General features: G+C 37.1%; 2 protein-coding genes across 7 annotated transcripts; both read left to right on the top strand.

The window, feature by feature from the left end:
- Positions 1-17080, top strand: PDE149 (integral membrane TerC family protein). Of its 5 annotated transcripts, none has more exons than XR_016107294.1 (14): positions 1-251; positions 347-427; positions 1313-1461; positions 1558-1634; positions 4300-4387; positions 4610-4690; positions 4786-4842; positions 7746-7827; positions 11063-11112; positions 11455-11511; positions 11618-11696; positions 15716-15774; positions 16441-16567; positions 16760-17080. XR_016107294.1 is itself a non-coding variant. In XM_088970187.1 (14 exons), exons 1-14 carry the CDS (start codon positions 104-106, stop codon positions 16849-16851), a joined length of 1155 nt encoding a protein of 384 aa, XP_088826313.1. In that variant the 5' UTR covers positions 1-103; the 3' UTR covers positions 16852-17080. The 5 variants fall into 5 exon arrangements, 4 of the variants coding, with proteins under 4 accessions (XP_088826313.1, XP_088826312.1, XP_088826315.1 ...); XM_088970187.1 differs by having other exon boundaries at positions 1316-1461; positions 16510-16567; XM_088970186.1 differs by having other exon boundaries at positions 16510-16567.
- A 5673-nt stretch (positions 17081-22753) lies between these two features.
- LOC148868253 (glutathione S-transferase L3-like) lies at positions 22754-26389 on the top strand. 2 transcript variants are annotated; one of them, XM_088972208.1, is made up of 9 exons: positions 22754-22962; positions 23091-23165; positions 23360-23420; positions 23594-23680; positions 23785-23889; positions 23986-24088; positions 24328-24404; positions 24773-24880; positions 26085-26389. In XM_088972208.1, exons 1-9 carry the CDS (start codon positions 22952-22954, stop codon positions 26187-26189), a joined length of 732 nt encoding a protein of 243 aa, XP_088828334.1. In that variant the 5' UTR covers positions 22754-22951; the 3' UTR covers positions 26190-26389. The 2 variants fall into 2 exon arrangements, with proteins under 2 accessions (XP_088828334.1, XP_088828336.1); XM_088972210.1 differs by having other exon boundaries at positions 22827-22962; positions 23767-23889.
- The last annotated feature ends 180 nt before the right edge of the window (positions 26390-26569 follow it).

The raw sequence follows: 26569 nt of genomic DNA, 5'->3' as shown, positions 1-26569 counted from the left end.
ATTCGAGAAGGGGCGAAGGATAAGAAAACATCGCGAGCTCGACGTCCTCAGCTGAACCTGAAGCTGCAGGAGGCATTTACATTGATCCTCTCCAGTTGTAAGCATGGGGTTCACTTCTGTGGTCCACAATGGCGTTGGATCTCGACTGAAATTAGATCTAGGGCTTCATAGACTTTCTCCTCCTTCACCAATTAAAGCTTCGGTTAGATCGTTGGTTCACTTCACACACCAGAACGATGTCTTCCGTGCTGGTATCAACATTCGTCTATGTTTTTTTTTTTTTTCCTGTTGGGTTTGTATTAGTTATTCTTGCGAACTTCTCTATCTATTTCTCTCAAATTTGCAGTGGAGTATCGTCGTCGAGTTCGTGTCGCACCAATTGCTTGCGCCAGACGGACTGAACAAGAAGAAATTTCGTCAGCTTCAGGTGAATTTATTTATTTATTTTTTAAATCTAAATCATGGATTTTATAGGCGCAATTCTCCGTGGGTGGAACATTCATAACAACTAGTCGTAGGTAGGATTTATATTCAGTCCATATTCCACATAGTAAAAAGAAAAATTATATTCTATCAATGAGTACAGTTCTTGTGGATATTTCGTCCACATACCACTCACTGATGCAGTGTTCATTAACAGCTGAAAATTGCATTTTCACTTTTCATGATATTATCCTGGACAATTTTACCACTCAACCAAGAAAATTACATTGTCAAATGAATAAAATGGATACACCCAAAGTAACGGGAGTGGTAGCACAAAAAAGGGGTGCGATTTATGTTGGAAAATGTAAATGAGCAATAACAACCTAATCGGATAAAGTGATACTCCTATCTATGTATAACGTACTAGGGACCCCCTGCATCCAAATTTCTTAGCCTAGTTATTTTCAATTTCTTTAGTTTTTAGTAGACTAGTGGTATGTATCATGTAATTTTACATACATAATTTGATGTGCATTAGTCTCACTGTTGGTAGTGAGGGATCCATCTATGGTATGTTGTTTATGAACACAAATTTGCCTATTTTTCTAATTTATGTAGAGGGGCTTATAATCATGAATATAATATTCTTCAACTAGTTTAGTTTTGCGCAGATGCAGAGTTCCTTGTAAACATTACTGTATGTTTAATATAATGCACATACAGATTGGTTGATTCAAGCCTTACTTGTTTCTAAATACAGCAAATGTTTCTGTAATCTAATTCTAATTACTTCATACATGTCAGAGAGCTCTACGAAACATTTCAGAATCCTGCAGATTCCCTATAGTCTGTCTGAATATAATATGATGGTGAAATGGATCTGCAGAAGAAACCGGAAGGACCAGTTATCAAGCACATGATTACAGTGACAATACTGACAATGCCTCCCACTCCATCTCCTCTGCTGGAACTCCAGGAGAAATTCAGGAGCGTGACCCTGATTATGTGTCATCCATAAGAACTGTTGCATTATGTGTGGGTGCTTCTTAGTTAATAATTATTGGTAACTATCCTGATGCCTTGATTTCTGTTGGTCTTTTATTAAAATATATGGCATACTTCATCTTGCAGGTTTGCACAGCAGTGGTATTTGGTGTTGGTTTGGGCTTTAAAGATGGAGTTGGAAAGGCATCTGAGTTTTTTGCCGGGTATGAAGAGGGCATAAACTTATACTGTGATTTAGATGTTACCTGTTCAGAGGTCACTTCTTCAACCTCTACCTTTAGAACAAAGTGAAGGTGATGCATGGGGGGGGGGGGGAATAAACATACATGCTCTCATCTGGTTACATCATTACCAAAGATATCAAATTATATTAGGACCATGACCTGTGGAAAACGTAAATTTACTGAAGTAACTCCATCCAAAAAGAGGCATAACTACATAGGAACCTTTTGGTCCAAATTGTGAAAAATATTGTATGTTAGGAATAAAAATACAAGTTGTTGAACCAATAGTTGAAACTTGACATGATCGCTAACACCATGGAAACACAAAAGGTGAACAGGGAACAACTGTATTGGGGGCATGTGCCAACCTTACTAGGGGTGTAGGTACGTAGTGGTCGCTAAGACCATCAAAGTATAGCGGGTGTCAAACCAACGCTACATGGACGCCTGCGGTGAATCCATAACTCATCGCACGTTTGTGATGAGTTTATCGCAGATCTGTGATTGCGATGAACATCGGCTAGCGCGAATTTGCGATAAAGTTAAGACATGCGCGGGTTTGCGATGAACCCTGGACAAACACGGATTTATGATGAACCCCGAACACGCATGGAGTTTTGATGAGCCTGACACCATTACAGAGCTACAAAATTACAGTAGATCGGGAATAAATGCTGGTTACACGTGCGTCTTTAAATTACACATGCGGGTTTAATGAAAGTACACCTGCCAAACGATGACGTCACCCACGTCATGTCAGTATAATAGGATTACATACGGAGAGAATCCAGAAGAGATATGATTATCTAATAATGATCCCTTAATAGTCAAACAAAAGAAAATATCTCCTTTCCTAACAGGAGGGATCCTCTTTCCTAATAGAAAAGAACTCCTTCCTTGATAGCCTTAATTCTCTCTATAAAAATGGGAGAGCAATTCTTCCCTGAGAGACAACAGAATACAACATTGACCTATGGTTTCTGAGAGAAAGGCAACTCCCATTCTCTCCTCTCTTCTCTTCCTCTCTATTCCTCATGTCCCCTCTCTTCCCCGTCGCCATCTCTGAACCTTCGGAGAATTGACCAGCTGCCAGGAGTCCACGTTGAAAACAAGGGAAAATTATTCTATGCATGTGATTAACTCGCTATCATTTCTGCGAATAAAAAAAAAGCTACTAGTGTATGTGGCTTTTCTTTTGGTGTTTTCCTGAGTTCTAAGCTAAACATTGATGTTGTCTACTGCTTGGGCTTTTTCTCATGGACACTTGTGATTTTTTTTTTTGATAAATGACACTTGTGATTTGCCACTTATGATAAAAATTTAAAGAAAGTAAAGACAAACATTTTAGCATTTTTTATTGTAAGTCTTGGAATGATTGTAGTAAATGAAAGAAGATTTTGTATTTGGAGGCATAATTTTACTTGTCTTTATCAGATTCTGAAATCTGACTTTTGTGGGAGGTTCTTTCAGCTCAATTTCTTTGTGAAAGGGACTATTCTTGGGCAAGTTGATATGAATTACATGAATTGGATAAATCATAAGATTCACAAATTGAATAGTAAGAGTCAATCATTAATTGTAAGATCTTTCCAGGAAATCAAAACATTTAGGTCATATGGTAGATCATATTATTTTAGCAACTATTTCCTTGTGCCAATTTTACATTTGGTTATTCGTAGAAGCATTTGGCCCCTTAATATCGAGGTTAGTTGCACTTTTTCATTTCTTGAAGCAAATTCAATTCTACCCTTTCTCTTACTTACACAGAACCATTTCTCATTGATAAATTTGTTAGTCTTCACCTGACATGGACAAACCATTTCATTCTACTTTCTTTTGCCTTTTCTTTGCTGCTAGTTTCTATCCCTTTATCCCTTGAGTTTTTTCTATCCCTTGATTACATCCATTTCTAGTTATTCCCTTGTAGTTTCCATCCCTCTATAGTACACTCATTTTGATGATGCATTATTTGCTGATATTGCACAACATTCTGATTCATAAAGCATCGCCACTGAAAGTTTTGTTTGGTCTCTCTTAAATGGACCTAAATGTCTGGTGGTAACATGTCAAATTTCAATACTTATGTACTCTTGATGGTTACTGCTGCACATCTGTTTCTTTTTTCTATTCATTTTTTCCCTCTTTGCTTGTCTGACATCAATAAATACTTAGCTTACGCTATGAAATCAATATTGTTTGGTTTCGATCATCATTGAAAATATTTTGAATATTTTAAGGACTTTCTTCCTCACCATATTCTCCATGATTAGTTTGTTGCTTATAATACATTTAATTTATATAAGGGCTTACTGGACATAAGTTAGGGGCTATTGCTTGGTGTAACGATAAAATGTCTGGTTGACAAGCATGAGAATGTGGGTTCAAGTCTGAGAACAGTCACTTTGTGCAAAAATTCCAATGGTTAGGTCCATATCCAGTTGACCCCTCCCAAAACCTTGCATAGCCAAGACAAAGATTGGGTAATGCCCCTTTATTACTTGATTTAAGTTCTGATGTCATTATCCAACTCCATTCTCACAATGTTATGCTTGTTGGTTTTGTCTCCCTTGACTTCAAATGGATGTTGTTTCTTCTGTGTTACTCTATTATCAATAGCAAATATATTGTTTTATTATATTTTCAGGTATCTGCTGGAGCAAAGTTTGTCAGTAGACAATCTCTTCGTCTTTGTTCTGATTTTCAAGTACTTCAAAGTACCAATTATGTATCAGGTGCTGAGTGGCATGTGGTTTCATGTTTTACTTTCTTAAATCATAATGAAGTTTGATACCCTCATTTTATCTCTTCAGGTTCTGGTTATGGATTCTTTGCTTTCTTAATTACATAGAAAACCATTATTTTTTTTTCTAAGTGATAAATCTCATCCTATCCCAATCCTTGTCATTGAATTTCTTGTTATGTGTCATTGAACTTTTTGTTATGGTGAAATACAGAGTCGGGTGCTCTCGTATGGCATTGCTGGTGCAGTTATATTTCGTTTATCAATCATTCTTCTTGGAACTGCCACCATTCAGGTTGTTAATCTACTTTTTGATGCATACGTCATGTTTTTCTTCTTTTAATTGTATGTTTCTCATTTCTTTGGGTAACTTATTGTGTTGTTATCTAGAGGTTTGAGGCTGTGAACCTACTACTGGCATCAATTCTACTGTACTCATCATTCAAGGTGCAGTTTCTCTTTTATGTTCATAGTTAAACATGAAGATATATTTCAATTATCCTCTTATTTTTGGCTTGCAAGTTGTGAAACGTATTCTGTTGGTGGTTTTAATGAATAAGTTAGAAAAAATCGTAATACAGCTTTCCTGTTACACATTGTGAAAACTCCTTCATTGGATAAGTTTTAATGAACTTAAAGGTTTTTGGTAACCAGATCAAATGAAATTCATTATTAATGGAGAGAAGAGAAAGAATGCAGGCAGCAAGGTACAAGAAGAAAACAAGGACAAAAAGAAAATATAACCTTCAAGGATGATCCCCTGCAGTTCCACTATATATCCAAATATCCAATATAGGATACTCAGGAAGGGTCAAGTCTTATCCTGGGCCCTGACTAAGGAATCAGCTCTCTTGTTGCAAAATTTGTTGTTATCAGAGTAATATACTCCGAACTTTGCATATGAAAGCTCTGCAACTGTTGATGTTTCGAGTTTTAGAAAAATTGCCCTAATAGCGGTTAGCTAAGCAAGGGGCCTCAAAGGAACATTTATTTTGGGCTGCACTGTAATTTTTATTTCTGTTTTAGCTTGATGTAATACTTTGATAGGAGAGGTAACATCTCGTGCCTCTCCATGGGTATCCTGTAATGCTTTAATTTTTCTGGTTTAATAAAATTATCTTCATTCATAAAAAAAATGTCCTAATGGCTTATCAACTATATGCCTTTTATGAAACTGAAAAGTTTTCCCTTGACTTGGTTCCATCCAGCTGAGGAACTGGACATGACAGGTTCCTAAGTTGAATGAGCAATCAAGTCTTCAGAAATTCTCCTGCTTAAGGATATTAAACCATGGGAAGTCTGATGAACGCGGAAGTTTCTCTGCTAGAGATCTTCTTATTTACAATACAAAATTTTGATTCATAGGTAAAATGTACAAGCAGCAATGAGTAAATGAAGAACAGGATGACTGTTGAGTTGAAAGTTGAAACTTCCAAACATTTCAATTATGACATCATTGGGCATAAGTATCCAGTTTAAGGGAATGTATTATTAGGCTGGTTATGAGGATAGTTTTTTGGAGACATTTAGTTTTGTTGTGAAATATATTTTGTATTGATAAACTTTATAGGACCATTTCTTGGCCCATTGTTAAAATCTTTATCATTGAGACCCACGTATAAAAAAATTCTAGAGGAATCAAAAAAGTGGGACACTCCAACCAACCTACCTCATAAACTCAAAACTCATAACAACCTTGTCTCCTTAGCCCAATAAAACTGCTGCCATCTTTGTAGCCAACTCTCCCTGTCTTGACCTAAAAACCCTTTCCTCAATTGAATCAGAAAAAAAGACTTCAAAGATGGGTTTTGCTTTCTCTTCAACCTCTACCACTAGAAATAGTACCTTTACCTCTTTCTCTCTCCTCTTTTGCTCTCATGGTTGAATCAGAGATATTCTCCCAATGAGAAGCATTAGCCAAAACCTTGGTGAAATCTTCCTCTACACTCTGGGATATGCTGCCTCTAATGAATTCCTCCAGTAGAAAGAATTGGTGGTTCCCAATTAGCTTGAACATTCAGATATTCCATTTCCTGTTCCTAAAATATAGTCTTCTCCTGCATGGGAATTTTAAAGGCATTCACCAACTGGTTGCTCCTTCTTTTCTTTACCTTCTAGTGTTTATTATTCCAAGGTATTCTTTCACTTTAAAATCCTCCCCTTCCCCTAATAAAACACTTCCAGTTTTCTGATCAAGGCAATTTTTTTGCCCAGAGCTTCAGCACTTTTTTTGTGGGTTCTGTACTGGGTTTACCCTGACCTGGCCCAGATCTGACCCATTGACAATCCCATCAACTAGAAAATATGTGCCCATTCATATGTGATATCCTTCTACTCAGGATTCTGCTAGACTGAATACTGTGGCTGTTCTGCAGGAAACCTGGACTTCTAGGGCTGGAGATGCTTTCAGCTGTGTCCTTGCCATATCTGGGTAACATAGTTTGAAGGAGAATATTACTATCTATTCAGGATCCAATGGTAAAGGGAGTTCTATTGATGCTAAGTTGTTAATGTTTCTTCATGGTCTGAGAATGCTATCTACTCTAGTCTGTACCAACTTGGAAGTGGAAGGTAATTCCAAACGGTGACTTGCTGAAAGCAACCAGGAGAGGGCCTATGGACACTTTTGTCATGTCCTTAGGAAAGCTATGTCACTAGCCTCAAACCTATTTTCTTGATCTATTACTAATTAAAAAACAGAGATATAGAAGAATACTCGTGTGCTTATATTTTTATCGGTAGATGTGCTGATATTTGTTCTTTTCTAATTTGGGTCTGATTTTAAAGAAATTGATGGGGTGTAAAAGGGTGAATTCTTGTTATAGATGGTGTCCGCTATTGGGTATAAAGAGTAGTATATTCTAGATTGTGTAAGGTCTACATGCCATAGTTTTAATTTGACAACTCAACCAGACCTTGGCTAAGCTGGCTTGACTAGATTCTATGCAACTCAACAAAGTTTCATGAGTCAATTCAGTTTGATGGCCATGTTAGTTGAGCTGAGTGTTGGCTTCTGAAATTCTGGTAGACCTCCTTTTTGATCTATATACTTCTTTTTTCTAGTTTATCTTATTTCAATATCTATTTGCTTGGAAAAAAAGGTACATATTCTACTGAAATTATATGAAGTCGTTCCTGTAGGGCACAAGTAGTTCATGGAAGTTTGTGCCACTAATGGGTACTTCTGTTCTTGTGTACACACATGGTTAGGGGGGATGGTTGAACTGTATTTTCTTTGTGAAATGCAACTGTCTGGTTGTATCTCAGAAATTGTTGTGATCCTCTTTTTATTTGTAGATTGCTCAATTGTTTCCTAGTACAATTTATTGACGTGGCTTATTCTGTATTAGCTTTTTACTGGAGAAGAGGAAGAGGATGATTTGTCCAACAACTTTGTTGTGAAGACATGCCAGAAATTTATCCCTGTCACCTGTAACCTTCTATCTCCTATTTTGCTTTCCTTTTTCTATGTCAAACCATTTGCTTGGTTGGGAATATACTTTTAAAGATCTATTATCGATCAATATGGTCAAAACTTTGACTTCTCTAGATATGTATTGGAAGGAAATATTACTGCATACTACCTATGATGGTACTCTCTTTTCTTATTAAATAAGGTTGACATGTTATTGGTCACTCTTGGACATATAAGGCTTTGTGGTATTGATTGTTTGTAGTGCCTCCTTGCAGATTTTTTTATAAGTGAAATTTTATTAAAATAGCAAATATAAGCAGTACAAGCATCCCTTAGAGAGGCACAAGATGCTGCCTCTCTTCATAAAAAATAAAATAATTGCAATTGAGCCCAATATAACTGATTTTTATTCACCCCTAGCATCACCATCCCATTTGCTGATCTCTTCACCCAATGTATCCTCAGATATGATAAACCATTTAAATTCTTCATCTCATCCCTAAATTATGGTAAACCATTTAAATTTCATCATCTCATCCCTAAAACACCATAATACAGACTCTAGTTCCCTTAGCCCTCCTACCACCAATTTTAAGTCCCCACAATGTCCACATTTACCATATTCAGGTCATATGCAATCTGTAGTCCTTGTAGTGCAGTAAGCAATTCAACTGTAATGGAATCACCTACTTCCACTAGACCAGAAGATAAGGTTATGATGTGTCCTCCATCTCTCATCACCCCTCCTATTCAAGAGGGACTTGGGTTGCCTGGAGGTCCTGGACTACTCCCATCAAAATGTAACTTCACCTAGCCTTCAACAGGAGGCATCCAATGCTAGCTCTTTCCTTTTTGGGTGAACTTCCAGCCACTGCCTTCCAATTTCTCCACCATATACAATAAAAGGAGAACTGTGAGAAAGAGTCCAAAGTTCTAATCTAGTGTATTACCCTGACCATTACACATTCTCTTCTTGCTTCTTTGCTTCTCTCCCTCTTTGAAAAGATCCTAGCATTCCTCTCTTCTTATAGGGTCCAAACTAATGCTGCTCTCACACATCTCCACGTAATTCTTCCCCTTCTCTTAGACCAAACAGTAGAAGGATCGAAAAACTTGTGCACCTTCGTTGGCATATTTCACTTGCACCCAAACCATAGTTTTCAAGGCACCAAGGCGTGTCTAAGTGACAGGAGGCGTCTTGTCGCTTAGTCGCCTAGGCGATGGATTTTTTTAAGTAAAAACATGTATCCTAGGGTAGTTCCCTAGGTTCCATAATCATATTTAACAAATATCCATAATTTTCATAAGAAAAGTATAAACTTCATGTTAAAGTATAGAAAACCAACATATTCCAACATATTCCTGAGAAGAAAAAGAAGAAAGAAAAGAAAATTCAAAAAATATAGGGGCTGAGCCCCTATTTCTGTTATAGGAAAAGAAGAAAAGAAATGGTGGAAGAAGAAAAAGTATATAAACACACAAAATTAGTAATGAAAAGGAAGAAAATGTGTTGATTGGACAACATTTTATGTTCTTCCTTACTTATTGGTTCAGGTTTTGAAGTCTTTGAGGGTTCAATACAGCATTTAGCAATGTTTGTGTTGATTAAACCCTAACAAATAAGAAAATAATAAAAAGAAATTAGCATATAAACATACGAAATGAATATTTTAGTTTAAAAATGTCTATTTTATAATTATAACCTCAAAAAATTAAGAATATAAAAGTTTTTTATAACACGCTATAGAAAACTGCTTGGCGATTAGGTGAGGCGAGCCTCCATATTTTTTTTAAGTAAAAACATGTATCTTAGGTGGGCGCCTGCCTGGGCATCGCCTTGACAACTATGACCCAAACGAAGCGAAAAACTATTCCCATATATCTGTAGCAAAAGGACAGGAGATTAGTAAGTAGTAACACTTTTTCCATTGGATTTACAGAGAATGCACCAATTTGGAGAAACACATAGGGAAAGGTCTTCTTTTTATGCAAACAGTCTATGGTGTTAGCCTTCCCATGAAACACTTAGCAACAGAAAGCCCCTATTTTTGCTAGGAGTGGATAGACACCCAAGGTGCTAAGTTCAAGGTGGAAAGTCTTGAGGGGATCACTGATGCTATCTTAAGGTACTTCAAGGAGTGGATAGACACCCAAGACCATCGATTAATTTTTATGACAGTCCCTTTTTGTCAGAAGAGGTGAGTTCTTAGTTGGAAAAAGAATTCGAGGAATTTGAAACTAAGGAAGAAGTTATGAGCATGGGTGGGGATAGAGCTCCTGGGTCAGATGGTTTTCCTTTGTTGTTCTACCAGCTCTGTTAAGATACCATCAAGCAGGACCTTCTGGAGGTTTTTAGAGACATTTACCATTTAACCATTGTGAATAAAGGTAACAACTCTACTTTTATTATCTTCATCCCTAAAAAGAAGGTATTTTGGAGGTTAAAAGCTTCAGGTCCATTGGTTTAGTGGGAAGTATCTATAAATTAGTGGCTAATGTCTTGTCTCCTCTTCTTTGTAAGAGGAAGGCAGATTACCAATAGCATCTTAGTGGCCAACAAATGTGTTGATGATAGAAGACAAAAGGGAGCTCCAGGTGTGGTAATTAAGCTCGATCTCAAGAAAGTGTATGATGGAGTCAATTGGGACTGCCTTCTGAGAATGAGGTTAAACTTTGATGGATGCTCCTTGGGCAATCCAGGCAAGGCTGGTATTGGTGGAGTGGTTCAGGGGAGTGATGGCATTGTCTACTGGACTTTCAGTGGACCAATTGGGGAAGCTGATTAGGCTTAACCGCTGAAGTGCTTGCTGCCCTAATGGGGCTGTGCTTTGCTAATGACCTGGGTATCTATTTTTTAACCATAGAAGGTGATTCAGCAAATACTATAAAATGGTTGGGAGTGAAGGATAGTGGTCCTTGGAGGCTGACTCATTTCTTGACTGAAGCTAGAGATTTTGAATTCAAAACTCTATTGCTGACGGGTTAGCTAAATCTGGTGCTCTTTTGGATGTAATGTATTGTGAATTGTGATAGTTCTCTACTGGCTAATTTCTGCAGGCCTTCCTACTCCTTTGAGTTGTATATCTTCTCATGTATTTCTCTTCTGCTTCTTTATTTTAATATAATTAGCTACTTTCTTTAAAAAAATAAAGGTCTTTAGCTGAGCTATTATGCCTAGTTTCTGCTGCAGTTGCTAGTATTTATCATTGAAGATCTTTAATGTTTCTCCTCCAACTTTTTCTTCATTTACAGCTGGTTACGATGGCAATCAGTTTGTCACTCTTCAAGATGGTGTATGGAAGGCAAGTTGTTAATAAGGCTACATGTTCAGTTTTTAAAATTCTAACACCTCATCTTCATTCTCAGCTTCTCACGTTTAACTGATTTTACCAAAACCCTTCGTCCACCAAACTGAATACATGAACAGGTCTATATATATATGATGTATGTTTAACCCCCCCCCCCCCCCCCCCCATAAAAAAAAAAAAAAAAAACAAAGAAAGAAAAAGAAAAAGAAAAGACGTACACTCCAATAATGCCCATCTGCATACCATATGTTTAGCTAGTGAAAATATAAGTATCATTATTACTATGTTATATCACTATTGCTTGATTTCCAGTGGCCTTCAATTTTTTTTTGGCAGGCAACACCTCTACTCCTTACAGTAGCCGTTATTGAGCTCAGCGATATTGCCTTTGCTGTTAGTTCTTTTGATTTGTGTTAATTTTTCTCTTTTCCTTTCCTAGAAAACAACTCTCTGGTTGAAGTTGAATTAAAAAATTTAAGATATTTTTTGTTTCTTGTAGGTTGACTCAATACCGGCAGTTTTTGGTGTTACACGAGATCCGTTTGTGGTCTTCACTTCAAATATCTTTGCCATTTTAGGTAGTTCCTCCTCCATCTTATAAGGCTTTGTGTTTTTGTCTTAAATAATTACCCAACCCTCTTTGGCACAAATTATATGTATTTGAATATGTTTGGCTTGGTTCCTAATCTTGGAGTTGGGTGATTTTCTTTTTTCTTTTTGTTGTTTTGTCATTATTGCCTTTATGATCACAATTGTTTATAGGTATTTCTTTAACTAATATGTACAAGAAGAAATATATAATAGTATATCTAATATTTGGTATTGCAATTAGATTGGATTATGTTGAGGTTTTAGACAAATTGTGTAGTCTATAGTGGTAGTTTTTGATTATTTATTTAGATCAAGGTTTTTAAAACCTAACTGGACAATGAACCGGTTAGGGTTTCGGTTCTCAGGTTGAACGGTCCGACTGTTTGAATCGAATGGAGGGCCCATTCTGACAAAAAATAAAAAAATGACCAAAACCGTTGAACGGTTCAAACGGTTTGACCACCTGGGTCAGCGGTTTGTTAACCAAATCAACGTTTTTGGGCAAATTAACCGTTTTGGGGTAAAACGGAACCGACCACCTGATTGGTTCCCGGTTTTTCTGGTCCGACCATCCGGTCTGATCCGGTTTTGAAAACCATGGTTTAGGTAGGAAGTGGGGACCACAACACTCTTGTTGGGTCCTTTTTGAGCAGTTATTATAATTGTTTTATGCTATTTTATGTGTTAGCTACCCTATAAGGGCATATTGGTCTTTGTACTCTTTATTATTTTAGACTATAAATAATAGTGAAGAGGGCGACCAACTTGTGGCAACTGATCCCTTCGATCTTGATCTTCCCATTGCACTTCGCAAAGGGAAGAGAAAGCGTACAACCCATTGCATTTCACACCATCTCTCCTACAGTGCCTTATCACCCTCCTACCGTGCTTTCCTTTCTTCCTTAGATTCTATATGTCTATACCTAGGTAGTGATGGAAATTTTCCCCATCCCCGACGGGGACCTAACTTCCCCGACCCTATGGGGTCGGGGATGGGAACAAGGATTAATAGGAATCCCCGATCGGGGTCGGGGTCAGGGATGGGGATTGAAGTCCTCGCCCCGCCCCGCTCCTGATTATATATATTAAATGTTATTTATATTAAATATATTATTATATTATTTCTATATATCAAAACATATTTAAAACATTATTTATAATTTAATTTTTTTATTTATTTTAAGTAAATTTATTTTCCAAAAAATACTATTGTCTAAAAAAATTTCGGGGATTCGTGTCCCCACGGGGAACCCATCCCCGTTGGGGATTGGGGATGGAGGACAAATCTTATCACCCATAGTGATCGAGGATGGGGATGGGGGTTAATTTTAGAATCAGGGTCAAGGACGGGGAATATGATCCCCGCCTTGAACCTGCCCTGTTGCCATTCTTATACTAGTGATGCTTTCTCCAGACCTGAGTGGAAACTAACTATGCAAGAAGAAATGGAAGCCTTGGTTAAAAATCAAACATGGGAAATAGTTGATCTTCCTACAAACAAAGAGACAATCGGATGCAGGTGGGTGTTCACCATGAAGTACAAGGCTGATAGCATCATAGAGAGGTACAAGGCAAGGTTGGTTGCAAAAGGGTATACACAGACCTATGGTATTGATTACTTGGAGACTTTTGCACTAGTTGCTAAGATGAGCTCAGTTTGGATTCTCTTGTCCCTAACAGCTACCTATTCATGGTCTCTATTCCAACTTGATGTTAAAAAGGTTGCCCTTAATGGTGATCTGCAGGAGGAGGTATATATGGACATTCCAGTTGGTTTTTATGAGAATGTTGGTAAGGGAAAAGTTTACAGGCTGAAGAAATCACTATATGGTTTGAAATAGTCACCTAGGGCCTGGTTTGACAGGTTTAGAGGAGCACTTATCCGTTTTGGGTACACACAAACTTAATCCGACCATACTCTCTTTGTAAAAAGGAGAGAGACACTCTTGTTAGTATTGATTGTATATGTAGATGATATAGTTGTTACAGGAAATGATCTGAAGGAGATTGATGCACTCAAGAAGTCACCACAGTAAGAGTTTGAGATCAAGGATCTAGTTGAACTGAAATACTTTTTGGGGATTGAGGTTGCAAGGTCCAAGTATTGGATTTTCATCTCTTAGAGGAAGTATGTGTTGGATTTACTACAGGAAACTGGGAAGCTAGGGACTAAACCAGCTGATACTCCTATTGGTTCAAACCATAGAATTAATGCTTTGGATGTTGAATTGGTTAAGGATGTAGGAAGATATCAGAGGATGGTAGGCCGGCTACTATATTTATGTATGACACGTCTAGACATCTCCTATGCTGTTAGTGTTGTGAGCCAGTATATGCATGCTCCTTGAGTTCATCACTAGGCCATTGAGAGGATACTTGCATACTTGAAGAAGCATCATGGCAGAGGGATTCTTTTCTCAGACCATGAAAATTTAAAGTTGGATTCCCACACAGATGCAGATTGGGCAGGTTGCTTAGGTGACAGGAGATCTACATCAGGGGTATGCACCTTTGTGGGAGGAAACTTGGTCTCATGAAAGAGTAAAAATAGTCAGTTGTGGCTACATCAAGTGCAGAGGCTGGATATAGATCTATGGCTCATGGTGTTTCAGAACTACTTTGGGTGAGATCTCTACTGAGTGAGATTGGAATAAAAGTTGAGGAGTCCATGATGTTATATTGTGACAACCACGCTGCAATCAATATTCCCTACAATCCAATTCAGCATGACAGGACTAAACACATTGAGGTTGATAGGCACTTCATAAGAGTGAAGTTTGCAATCCCTACAATCCAATCAATATTCCCTACGATCCAAAGGGTGATAACTGGAGAAGTCTGCTTGCCTTATGTCTCCTCTGAACTACAATTGGCTGATGTCTTCACCAAAGGGGTTGCAAAGAACAAGCTTGAATACAATATACGCAAGTTGGGAATGTGTGACATTTACTCCCAACTTGAGGGGGGAGTGTTGAGGTTTTAGACACATTGTGTAGTCTATAGTGGTAGTTTTTGATATTTATTGTTTAGATAGGAAGTGGGGACCACAACACTTTTGTTGGGTCCTTTTTGAACAGTTATTTTAGTTGTTTTATGCTGTTTTATGTGTTAGCCGCCCTATAAGGGCATAATGGTCTTTGTACTCTTTATTATTTTAGACTATAAATAATAGTGAAGAGGGCGGCCATCATTATTGCTCTCTTTTCTCTCTCAAATCTCTTCTCTTCCTTTTCTCCTTTCTTCTCTTCTTCTTCTTCAAAAAATATTCTTTTCTTTTACAGATCTTTATTTCAGCACCTTTCTATTTAACTGTCCAATAAGATGTGCTGAGAAGCACAAAGCACTGGATGTGGAGACACAATTTCTAGAAGAATAGAACATTGGAATTAGTGATCGTGAGATTTAAAGCAATTTATTAACCATGTATCCCAGCCCTAAACAGATTAGTACCATAACTATGTCCTGCTACTTGAAATGCAAGCCTATTTTTAACTTTTTCTATAGATATGCCTGTGAGTCTTGGTTTCTTCATTGGGCCAAGTCAGATTCTGAGATGCATCAGATTCTGATTTCTGTTGTTTGTGTCCATATAACAGTGGCTGGTTGGCAGCACTCATGAATATGTTGATCAGACCCATCTTGAATATTAATGCCGATTCTTTATTTCAATGGTGGAGATAAATGTTGGCCAAGCTCATCTTAACTGTGGAAGGTGACTATTTATTCAATGGGGGCAACACATATATTTAGCCATCCAAAATGATTGGCCGAGTCTTAGCCAAGTCAAGTGGAGTTTGGTTCCATATTTTTGGCTTTGGTATTTAATTTTTGTTTTGAATACTTTCTACGCATTCTGTTATGCTATCAAGGTGCCATTTGTAAGAACAAGAGACAGTCTTAACAATGCTTCACAAAATTTAATTCTTGTTATATTTGCTTTGTCCTCTAAACCTTAAAAAGATTAAAAGAGTACACTTGGATTTGATCATATTACCCTCTGATACAGGTTTAAGGTCACTATACACTCTTATTTCTGAAAGTATGTCAGAGTTGGAGTATTTACAGGTGACTGAACTGTCCTTTTCTGCATGAATTTATATAACATTTAGCATTGCTTTACTCGATAAGTTCTCACTTCTGATTAATTGGTCCTTTCTTTTCCTGTTTATAAAATGCATACTTCGGTAAGGCATTTTATGCCCATTGTAGAACCAGGTTGAAATTACTATCTTGGGTATGATGTTTCATGACTCGTCTTGTTATATGATGCTTCTTTTCGGTGCTGTTTATACTTAAAATATTTCATACAGCTTTCAGAAATGGTGTACTTTATGCTAAGATTTCAACCTAGTATCATCTCTCTTTGCCATGGCTGGGAAGTCATAGATCATGACATTATTTTCTGGGATAATTCTTGATGGGCATGGCCCCTTCAATGTTTTAGATTCTACAATATTCAATTACAAGTATCACCAACCATTTTCCTCTGAAAGTCAATTCAAACTTCAGACACTTTGTGAAAGTTCATGCATCAGTTATTAGAACTAGGTCATTCTAGTAGAATCTGCCTGACTATACGGTTTACATCTTTGCTCTATCTTGTTGTATTGAAGTGTTTTCTTTCTTATTTTTTTGTGTTTTTTTGCTCATCTTGCTGAAATTCTTGGTGTTTTAATGTATAAATGTCATATGATGCTAATGTCTCTTTCATATCTTTTTCCCCCTGGACAGCTGTCTTTATAATATCTTTATATGGTTGATTTTGGATTTGCAACCAAGTATTTTCTTTGTCCCTTTCAGCCTGCCATTTCTATTGTTCTGGGCTTTATCGGGTGCAAGATGATCTTGGATTTCTTTGGTGGGTATCTTCCAACTATAGTATTGCATATTCCCTTCCTCCCTAGCCAAAAAAGAAGGAAAAAATTAGTAGAAGGAACAAAAGGGAATAAAAATGAAAAAAAAAAACTTTATATTTTCTCCCTAATATTTTATTTTATATTTATATATATTTTTGCAGTACAAATATTTGACGTGTCTCACTTTTTTGCAGGGTACCATGTGTCAACTGAGGTTTCATTGGGTTTTGTAGCAACTAGTCTCAGTGCTGGGGTGCTGTTGAGTCTCATGAAGAAGTCGGACTGAAAGAATTGAATCCCTAAAGAACAAAAATATCGGGTGAAAAAATCTATGTTATTATTACCAATTTACTTGGCTTACACGTAGAGGGTCACAAGATCAATTCTGTTTAAAATTTATTGACAAAATCAAAGTATCTACTAACAGAAGGGAAGAAAACTATGAGTACCAAATTCTGACAGGATGGAAATGTAAATTGTTAATAACAGAATTTAATGTGCTATTTAGTTTAGTATTTGTATTGTGCTAAGATTATAATACAACATTTACGAAGAAAATCAATTATATTACTATTGAATAATATTAATAAGAAAATTTAATATAAACCAATGCATTAGCGCTCTCTGAAAGCTATCATACTTTCTTGGTATGAATGTCCCAGAGCGAAAAAAAGGGATAAAAAGGTCAAAATCCATGGTTGGACTGGTTGAAGTTCATTGGGTGTAAATGGAGACGACGGAGAGAATATTGCTGATTGATCTATCTAAAGATGAGGGGGACTCTTCATGGTGTAGTGAGGACTGAGGACTATCATCCCGATTCCAAGCCCTCCAAAGTATTCAGCAGGAGAATAAAGATACGATATTTCAGTCGTCCCCAAACCCGAAGTTGTTGAGAACCTGATTGGTCTTTTATCCCTAGCTGACCTTTGAAAAGAAAAGTGTTTTGCTAGCTAATTCTAATTTTAAAACAGGAACCCTCAAGCAAGGGAGCTTGGATTTCCTAACAAGAGCTCTGCCCACACTTGCCAACATGACATCACATCCCCCACATAAGGAACATCTCCTGTGATTGTATGCTATGGGGAGATGTTCCCAATTCATGGTTGTAGTGTTTTGAAGGTAAGTGGGTAGGAGATTCCGAGTCCGAGCCATAGATCTGGCAAAAAGGCGACCCAACCCTTGAATGACGATGGACTCGGTGTAGGAGCAGGGATGTACATGGGGCTCATTGGTTATTCACTCACTATCAGGGCTGTCAATGGACTCTGAAAGTCTGTTTGGACTCAGATCTTAGAACTTTCCTCCACATAATAATTGGATTGACTTTCATCCACTTAATAATTGTATTAGATGCAGATTTCACTCCATCCGATTTGATTAAGATCTTAATTTGATTAAAATTTAGGCATTAATGATTTAACGGTGAATGTGACTTTAAATATAACAGAATGGCAAAACAGGATTTATGTAACTGATCCCATATATTTGCGAGATAAAGTATGGATGATGATGATGGCATATATATTTAACATAAATATACATTGTGTGCTTTCAATAAACATTTATGTTATATATAAAAGTTAAATAGTAATTGTTTTTTTTTTTTTAATTTTTATGTGTTTTATTTCAAACACAGCAAAACAAACTGGAATTCAAGCATGGTATATTAGATTTTGGATCTGATGTGGGGCAAAATCTTGGTGCATCAAAGGCACTACACATCAAAGACGCGATGATAAGTATATTTTGTTAAATGTGAAATTATATTTTGTGAAATGTAAATTAATGAAAAATAACTTAAATTTAACATGCAATCGAGTATTGTTTGGATTTAAAATTTCAATAATCTGTTCCTGGTTACAGGCTTACAGCCGTATTAACGATGTAAAGAACCTGCCGTTTTGCGAGCTCAAATAAGCGTCCAACAAACCAGTAAAGAGCCAGACCGTGCCTCACACCGACCTTACAGCATGTCCTGGTCGTACATCGGGAACATTTTCCATGCTTATATTATTATTTATAGGGAGATGGTTCCCAATACAGGGTGAGATGTGGCTGTGAGGTCGTTGTGAGGAGCAGATCTCAATGCACCAGTAAGTCAAGAACAAGGAGAACCTATCTAAGAGGACGTGGGATCTCTTGCCCGAGACCGGATCTGCTCCTCACACCTGGTGCCTTTTAGGTGCCTTACACTCACATCTTACCATGCATTAGGAACATCTCCCGTACTTAATAGTTATTATTCATGGGAGATGTTCCCAATGCACGGTGGATGTGCCTGTGAGGCGTCCATTTGTGAAGAGCAGATCCCACTTCCTCTTGCCCAAGAGAACTCTGCCCACATCTACTCACAGCACACTACCCCCATGAATTTGGAACATCTCCCCTTGCATAATATTATGTAGGAGAATGCGATATTCTCTATGTGTGGTTGCAATATTATGTGGGCAAATGTGGGCAGGAGACTTGGATTCATCTAAGAGTTCGGATCTGTTGACTACAATACATTGCCGGCGATGCTCATATAGTTGTACGTTTAGAAGATCGGTGGTGACAATGCAACCAATCATGGTTTTCAAAACCGGATCGGATTGGACGGTCGGACCGAAAAAATCGAGAACCAGTTAGGTGATCGGTTTTGTTTTCCCAAAAAATTGGATTTCCCGCCAAAATTGTTGATTTGGTCAGCGAACCACTGAATTGGGCAATTAACCGTTTGAAAGGTTTTGATTATTTTATATTTTTTTGATTTTCTTGTTAGAACGGGCCAAACATTCCGTTCAAATGGTCGAACCATTCGACCTGGTAACCGGACCCCTGATCGGTTCGGTCATTGGGTCGATTTTAAAAACCATGCAACCAATGTTCCATATGTGCGGCTGAGCGTGACCAACAAGCAGATCCGTACTCCCTATTTAATGGGTTAAGTTTGGCTATTGGGGCCATTCTACCCTTTTATAAATTATTTTACATACAAAGTTACTTAAATAATCCCATTTTAACTCAATAAAAAAACATATTTTGAAATGATCGTTAAAAGATGTTTTTATTGAGTTGAAATGGGGTTATTTTAGTAATTTTGCATATAAAATAATTTATAAAAGGGTAGAATGAGTATTTGGAAAAAATTGGTGCATCAATTTAATGTTTTCCATCTGAAATAATGATGAAAGAGAGGTTTTTATTGAATTTTTTAAAAATTCAGGGGAGGTATTTCTTAAAATGAAACTAAAAAAAGAGATTTTTATGATTGTCAAAAACTTCAAAGAAGATTTTTGTATTTTACTAATTTACACATTCCCATGGTAGCGAAATTCTCTCAACAGCATAGGCTGTTGGCCCGGACAGCTAAAGTTTTCCTCTATCTAATTGGCCAGCTTGTGAAAACCGAAAAGAAGAGGGAGAGACATGTAAGTTCAATTAATACGCCTTTGTCCTACGCGGGTTTTGACTTGTCTAATTGTTTAGCACCAGTCAACACGTGGCTATTCTATATCAGATAACATGGGATGGGCCCAATCAATGAAAGAAAGCGTTGGCCCATTAATTTCTCTTCATTTATTCTTTCATTTCCGGTCACCTTCGGGGTTTCCCCTTCTTTAAGGAAGAGGCTGACTTGCAGCCCCATCCCCCGAGTCAATACAAAGCTTTCCAAAACTTCTGTGGAATGAATATATATTTCTTTCGGTCTTTGCGTGAAGTTAGCAGCATCCGTCGATAGTGGATTTTGACCGTCCACGTGGCACGAAAGCATCCTTTTAATTTATAAAAAAAGTGGACCCCCCTGCATTGTCCCCTCTTTTATTTATTAATCCATCTTCCCTTGATTCAGATGGACAGATCATAACCGTACACAACTATCAATTGATCGGGCTGCTCCCTTATTGCATCGTAGCACGTACATACGTACGATCCTTTAAATACGTGGATAGTGTCCATTCAATGCTCTACCACAATTGCGCGGAGCCCATCAACAGAGTCCGGATCAGCTGCTGACAAAATATATTCCTACAACCTACCAACATGTTAATACACTATACCGTGTGATAGTCTCAAAATCAAATATTAACATAGAATGCTTTCATGTAATTTTATCAGATTTGAACGCAGAGATGAATGAATGAATTTCTTAAACTATCTTTATAGTTGACTAATTTATCCTTATTGTTTATATATTGTCTTGGAGTATTTTTAAATCATTTTACATTTATCTAAAACTGTCTTAGAGTACAAGTACAAATACAAATAGAGAGAAAGAGAAAGTGTATGTATGCGTGTGTGCCAACAGCCAACTACGGCTGGTGGATAATGAAACAAAATAGGGCGGAGGAGGCCATTGAATGGTCCCGTATGTAGAGAAGGTTATCATATCCTCCACTTGATAATTGCTGCTCAGAGGCCGACCTCTTCAGGCCATAGACGTCTTGATGATGTCCTCTATAGTATAGTTAGAATATGGTTGTTCTAAACCCACCCAAATGGGTGCTTGCCTCGTAGAGTTTTTGGCTGTAGAAACAATTGTTCTGCAATGGGTTTATCCATCGGGAGTCCCACTGACACTTGATAGAGGAGCATTGATTTGGTGCTCCATAAGACTATGTTTAGAAAAAACCAAACCCAACATAGCTGACACCGTAGCCCCTTAACGTCATAGCATCCTTCCCTTGGAAAAAATCTATACCTTTTATTGGGTTTTTTCTGTTCGGTGTGAGAATCACCAACATGTCTCGTGCCTTTTGTCACGTAATCATGAGCACTTTCTCATGAATCATGATTATCGGATCACTTTTCCCCTTGGTGTTGGTGTTGGAATGCAAACCATCTGTTTGAATAAATACTTATTAGAATTTAGAAATTTAGTATACTCAACTACTTATTTATTTACAAGTAACACTCTTCGGTGCTATTAATCGGTCACCCAACAAGTATTTATGCACGCACAAGACACTGGCATCAAGAGCAAGAAGAAATAGCCATTTTTATAGTACTCGCGACACTAATAGCTTAACAAACAATTTTACCCATCCGAGAACCCACTTGAGACAGACCCAAGTGGGTTTCAAAGCTATTCATCGTCAGGCGATGTTAGGGGTGTTAAATCTAAGGCTCCAAATGCCCAAAAAAGGGAGGAAAAGCCTTTATTGCCTATTTATCTTGCTTGTGCGTTCTACTCCCATTGGTTTGAGGCTTTGGAGTCTTTGAGCTCGTGAGCCCATCAAGTAAGAGTTGGATGGAATGATCGACTCCTCAGTGGTTAGAAAGAGTCGAGTTCAATGAATCAACTTTGATGGTCCATTACTATTTGCTTCCTCTACCGTAGTGGAGAGTCTGGAGATCATTTATTGTTATGTTTTTGTTCTATTACAATCTACAGTATTGCCGCTGCTGGAAAGGTCTAACATCACTGTGATATCATCCAATGCACCTCTGTGAAGTGCTTGGTTTGCTGCTGCTGAAAGGAAGAAGATGGTGAAGGAGGAGGGAGGGGGAGAGGGGTGAAGGGTGATATTGGGTTTTTAAAAAAATTGTGTCACGTGGTATCACGTGTATGGATTTTGATGGAACATTAACGAATGTTAATGACAGGGGTAGAGTTAGTCAATTGTTAGAAACAGTAGGGGTGGTGTAAGACAATAATTAAACAATAAGAATATAGTTAATCAATTAATTAAACAGTAGGGATAGTTTAGGAAATTTGCTCCAAATTAATTTTAAATTTGGCAAAAAATTTCAACAAGGGTGGAAATGAAAAGTTCTTGGAAACTTTGGTGCATAAGGTATTACTTTGGTTAATAGGTGATATCTAAGCTCGACACCTTGGCTCTTAAGGAGTATTTGTGACCAAAACAAATGTCAGATATTTTGAGAACATGAGCTAAAAATTGAGAAAATGAGCTGAAAAGCTCTGAAATGTGATATGAGATGAGTTGAGGTGTGCAAAAATTTGCAACAAAATCAAATATATATATTTCAATTCAAATCATAAAATTAAATAAATTAATACTCTTCTGGCATTGCAAAATGATTTAATCATAACAATAATCCTGGTAAATATTATACTGTGTTATAAATTTATAATTTATCGGCGTCAAGTCGTTCTTCGCCAACTTCCAAATTTCAGACTGCAGTTCTCTCCTTTGAACTTTGAATGAACGAACAATGGCTGCTCTAACTGTAAATTCATTACATCAAATGCTAATTCGTCACTCGTGACGTCTCAATCGAGACATCACGAGCGACTACTGCCACTATAAGAATACCAGAATACCCTCTCGTCAATCCATTCCTCTTCAATTCAAGTCTTCCTATTGGCATTTCAAACCTCATACACAATTTATCACATCCTCTCTTCTTCAAAAAACACCAAAGCTCGAACACCCACAATGGGAATTGGGTTAGATTTCGAAATTCTATCCTTCGATTCTGCAACTTTCTTTACCAATGCTCTTTATCTTCATTCTGTTGTCTATTGTTGAGGGGTTAATGACGTCTCTCTGTTCTTTCTTTTTTCCTTTTTTTCAGAAGCGTTCAGGAGGTACTTCCCCCTGTCCTCGATTCTACTTCAGCCCCACCTTCTCTTTTCGATGGAACGACAAGGTTTATTCCACATTACTGCATCTTCTCTCTCTCTCTCTCTCCGTCTCTCTCTCTCTCTCTCTCTCTCTCTCTTATTTTACTTTAGAAAGAATAAAAAGATTTAGGTGCTAAATGGACATTTACAGTTCGATCAGTTGATCAATTTCCAATTTGTTCAGTTCAATTGATCTGATGGTGGCTTCTCTCTCTTGAAGGATGTATATATCTTACACATGTCCTTACTCGCAAAGGCTATGGATTACTAGGAATTGCAAGGTTGTGAGCTCTACTAGTAATTTATCTTTTGATAGTTCTTATTTTAGATACATTACTGGACTTCATTTCTTGGTGCTCTTAAGCTCCTAAAATTAGGATATGGGTAGACTCTTTTGGGTGTCCTCTCCTTTCCTCCCTTTCTCAATCTTCCTTTTCAATTTTCTGGGAAGCAGGATTTGCAGGATAAAATAGAATTGGTTCCCATTAATTTACAGAACAGACCCACCTGGTACAAGGAGAAAGTCTACCCTGAAAACAAGGTAATATCTTTTCCAATTGTTTTGGAGATTTAACAAAGACTGTCACCATTTCTGAAACCTCATTGGCACAGCTCAATGATATGCAGTGGAACTCCTTTTTGCAGGTTCCATCGTTGGAACACAATAACCAAGTAAGAGGAGAGAGTCTGGAGTTGATGAAATATCTTGATAGCCACTTTGGAGGGGGCCCCTCCCTTTTCCCTGCAGATGTAAGATTTTTAAAGTAAAATCTGTATTGTAGATGGATTTTAATATATTTGGCTTCAATTTCTTTGACATAATTCCTACTCAATCCAATAATGCAGGATCCTGCTAAAAGAGAGTTTGCAGAAGAGTTGTTATCCTACACAGACAAATTCAATAAAACTGTGTTTGCATCATTCAAGGAGGATGCAGAAAAAGAAGTTGGTAAGATTTGTTTCATTTGGGCTGTGTTTGGTTTTGATAGAAAATACGTGAGGAACATCAAATTCAGGGAATTTTCTTAAGTAATTTTTGTGAAATTTTAAGAACTTTCCCTCAACTTTCTGCTTCTCTCCTATTTTCTGATAAACCAAACATAGCCTTGGGGATTTAATATGGCAACAAATCATGCTATATGTTATAAACCATAGGCTGACTTGCATGGATAATCTCTATATCATCAGGGGCTGCTCTTGATCACTTAGAAACCTCTCTTTCCAAATTTGATGATGGCCCTTTCTTCCTTGGCCAATTCAGTATGGTAAGTAGCTAGGGATTTTACCTTTTGTCAACTAATGCAATCCAAAGTCTGTGAGACTTCTTTCATTGGCTCATATTAAATTTCTATTTTGCTGACTGACTTTATCTTACACGAGTGGGCCACCTCTTGAGTCTTGACTTGGTGTAGCCCAAAAAGTTTGACCAATTATAAATATTTATGCTTTCCAAATTCTATGGATCATTAATTCTTAATGTAAGTTTATCTAAGCCAACAAGTTGTTATAAAATAGAAAATTAATATGGATACCAGAGAACTTGGAAAAGGGTACAAAGGTAAATTCACGTTTCTCTTTTTCCTTGTAGCAATGTTCTGTTAAGATTAATAAGTAGTGATGAATACATTATCAGGTGGATATAGCTTATGCTCCGTTTATTGAAAGATTCCGTCCCTTTATACTGGAAGTAAAGAAGTATGACATCACAACCGGAAGGCCTAAACTGGCAGAATGGATTGAGGTAAAACAAACAAAAGAGGAGCTCTTATGTTTCAATATGCATTTCTAGAATTTCAGGAGTTGATGGCTTTCCTTGATCACGTTGCTTCATTATGTGCATTGTTTTTATGTTTTTTTTTTTCAAAAAAGAAAAACTAAAAACAAAAACACTTTCCCTCTCTCACCATAAATTTTTACTTGAAAATAAATCGGGTTGGCCCAAGTTAGCATTTTATACTTTCCGGGCTCGGGCCTTCGGACTGGGCCCATTCAAATTTTAACAAAAAACCAACCCGGGCATGCTCAAATTGCACCCCTATTCAACTGATGGTGGCTTAATTGGTAGGTTTTCTGACTTGTGGGCACCCCTATTTGGAAACTCTTACCTAGATCATAAAATTTTCTTATCTAGAGGTTAAGATCTAATAGCTGCAATTAAGGGATTAAGAGCTTTTGTGGCTACTTTAATTGATTATCGTTTCCCTTGTCTTTCAAGGGTTATACATCTTAGGCCCCGTTTGGTTCATGGGAATAGGGGTTTAATATCGAAATCGGAGTGGATTATTCTGATTCCAACTGTTTGGTTGAGCAGAATCAGAATCCCATATTCATCCCTGGTGGAATGGCATTCCCCCATTTGAGGGAATAGCCATTCCCTCCCTCTCATTTGGGAATAAAATACCATTTTTGCTGATTTCAATTTCCATTTTCATTCCTATTTGAACCAAATAGACCATAAAAATAGACCCATTTCGATTCCAATTTCAAAGGATTTCGACTCCAATTCTAACTACAAACCAAATGGACCCTTAATTATTTGTGGCTGACACATGAATCCAGTTTCACCATTTTATTTCATTTAGAAGTGTAGAACCACATCTGCCTTATCCATATCCCTTTCAAGTTTCAAGTGTCTTCTCTTCTGGGAAGAACCTCAAACCCATACCAATAAACTGCTTGCACTGCCTGTCCATGATCATCCATGTATATCATATTCATACATGTCCAGATTACTTGAATTGTCTCCTTTTCTTTTAATTAATTAATTGTGCATAACTTTGGCAATTAATTTATGCACTAATAAAGAGTGTATACATGCACAATACATTCATGTGATAAAAAATATCAAAGCATGCATAGATCTGGACTCGTTTACCTTGTCTCAGTCTCCAATTTACACAACCGTGATATAATTTTATTGATTCAAATAAATGGGTGCTTTGCAGGAGATGAACAAGATTGAGGCCTACAAACAGACTCAACGTGATCCACAGGAGCTTGTGGAAATCTACAAGAAACGTTTCTTGGTAGCCCCGCTTGCTACACATTGATATATATTATCCTGATCACTTTGTTAATGATTAAAATAGCAAAGAAGATCAGAACAAAAAAGACAAGAAAAAGCTGTTATCTATTGCTTTTGTAGGCCTAGCTATGGGTATGGTATTGCTTTTGTGTCTTATTTTTATTGTAATGGATGTGAAGAAAAATGGGTCCATGTGTCCTATAAATGTCAAGTTTTTCAGCTATCTATTTATGTGGTAATCTTATATATTTATTTAAAATATTTATAATACCATAAGTTTTATCATTTAAATACATTAAAGGGAAAATACCTTATCAATATTCTTTATTTGACTCAAACTTTTAAAATGTAACAATCCAATATTCAAGCTTTCAAAATGTGATAATCCAGTACTTGACGTTAATC

This window comes from Nelumbo lutea, chromosome 2 (genome assembly GCF_056320005.1).
Source record: "Nelumbo lutea isolate HS-2025 chromosome 2, American lotus-T2T, whole genome shotgun sequence".
NCBI classification, from domain to species: domain Eukaryota; kingdom Viridiplantae; phylum Streptophyta; class Magnoliopsida; order Proteales; family Nelumbonaceae; genus Nelumbo; species Nelumbo lutea.
The sequence above is the reverse complement of the archived record's forward strand: the minus strand, read 5'-3'. Positions and strand labels throughout refer to the sequence as shown.

Excerpts from the sequence above, each read along its gene's own strand:
- PDE149 (XM_088970186.1), top strand. The coding sequence starts at position 104 with ATGGGGTTCACTTCTGTGGTCCACAATGGCGTTGGATCTCGACTGAAA. Across the intron at positions 428-1,312 it reads AGAAATTTCGTCAGCTTCAG|AAGAAACCGGAAGGACCAGT; the intron begins GTGAATTTATTT and ends ATGGATCTGCAG. Across the intron at positions 4,388-4,609 it reads AAGTACCAATTATGTATCAG|AGTCGGGTGCTCTCGTATGG; the intron begins GTGCTGAGTGGC and ends GGTGAAATACAG.
- LOC148868253 (XM_088972210.1), top strand. Across the intron at positions 23,166-23,359 it reads CTTTTCGATGGAACGACAAG|GATGTATATATCTTACACAT; the intron begins GTTTATTCCACA and ends TCTCTCTTGAAG. Across the intron at positions 24,881-26,084 it reads AACTGGCAGAATGGATTGAG|GAGATGAACAAGATTGAGGC; the intron begins GTAAAACAAACA and ends GGTGCTTTGCAG.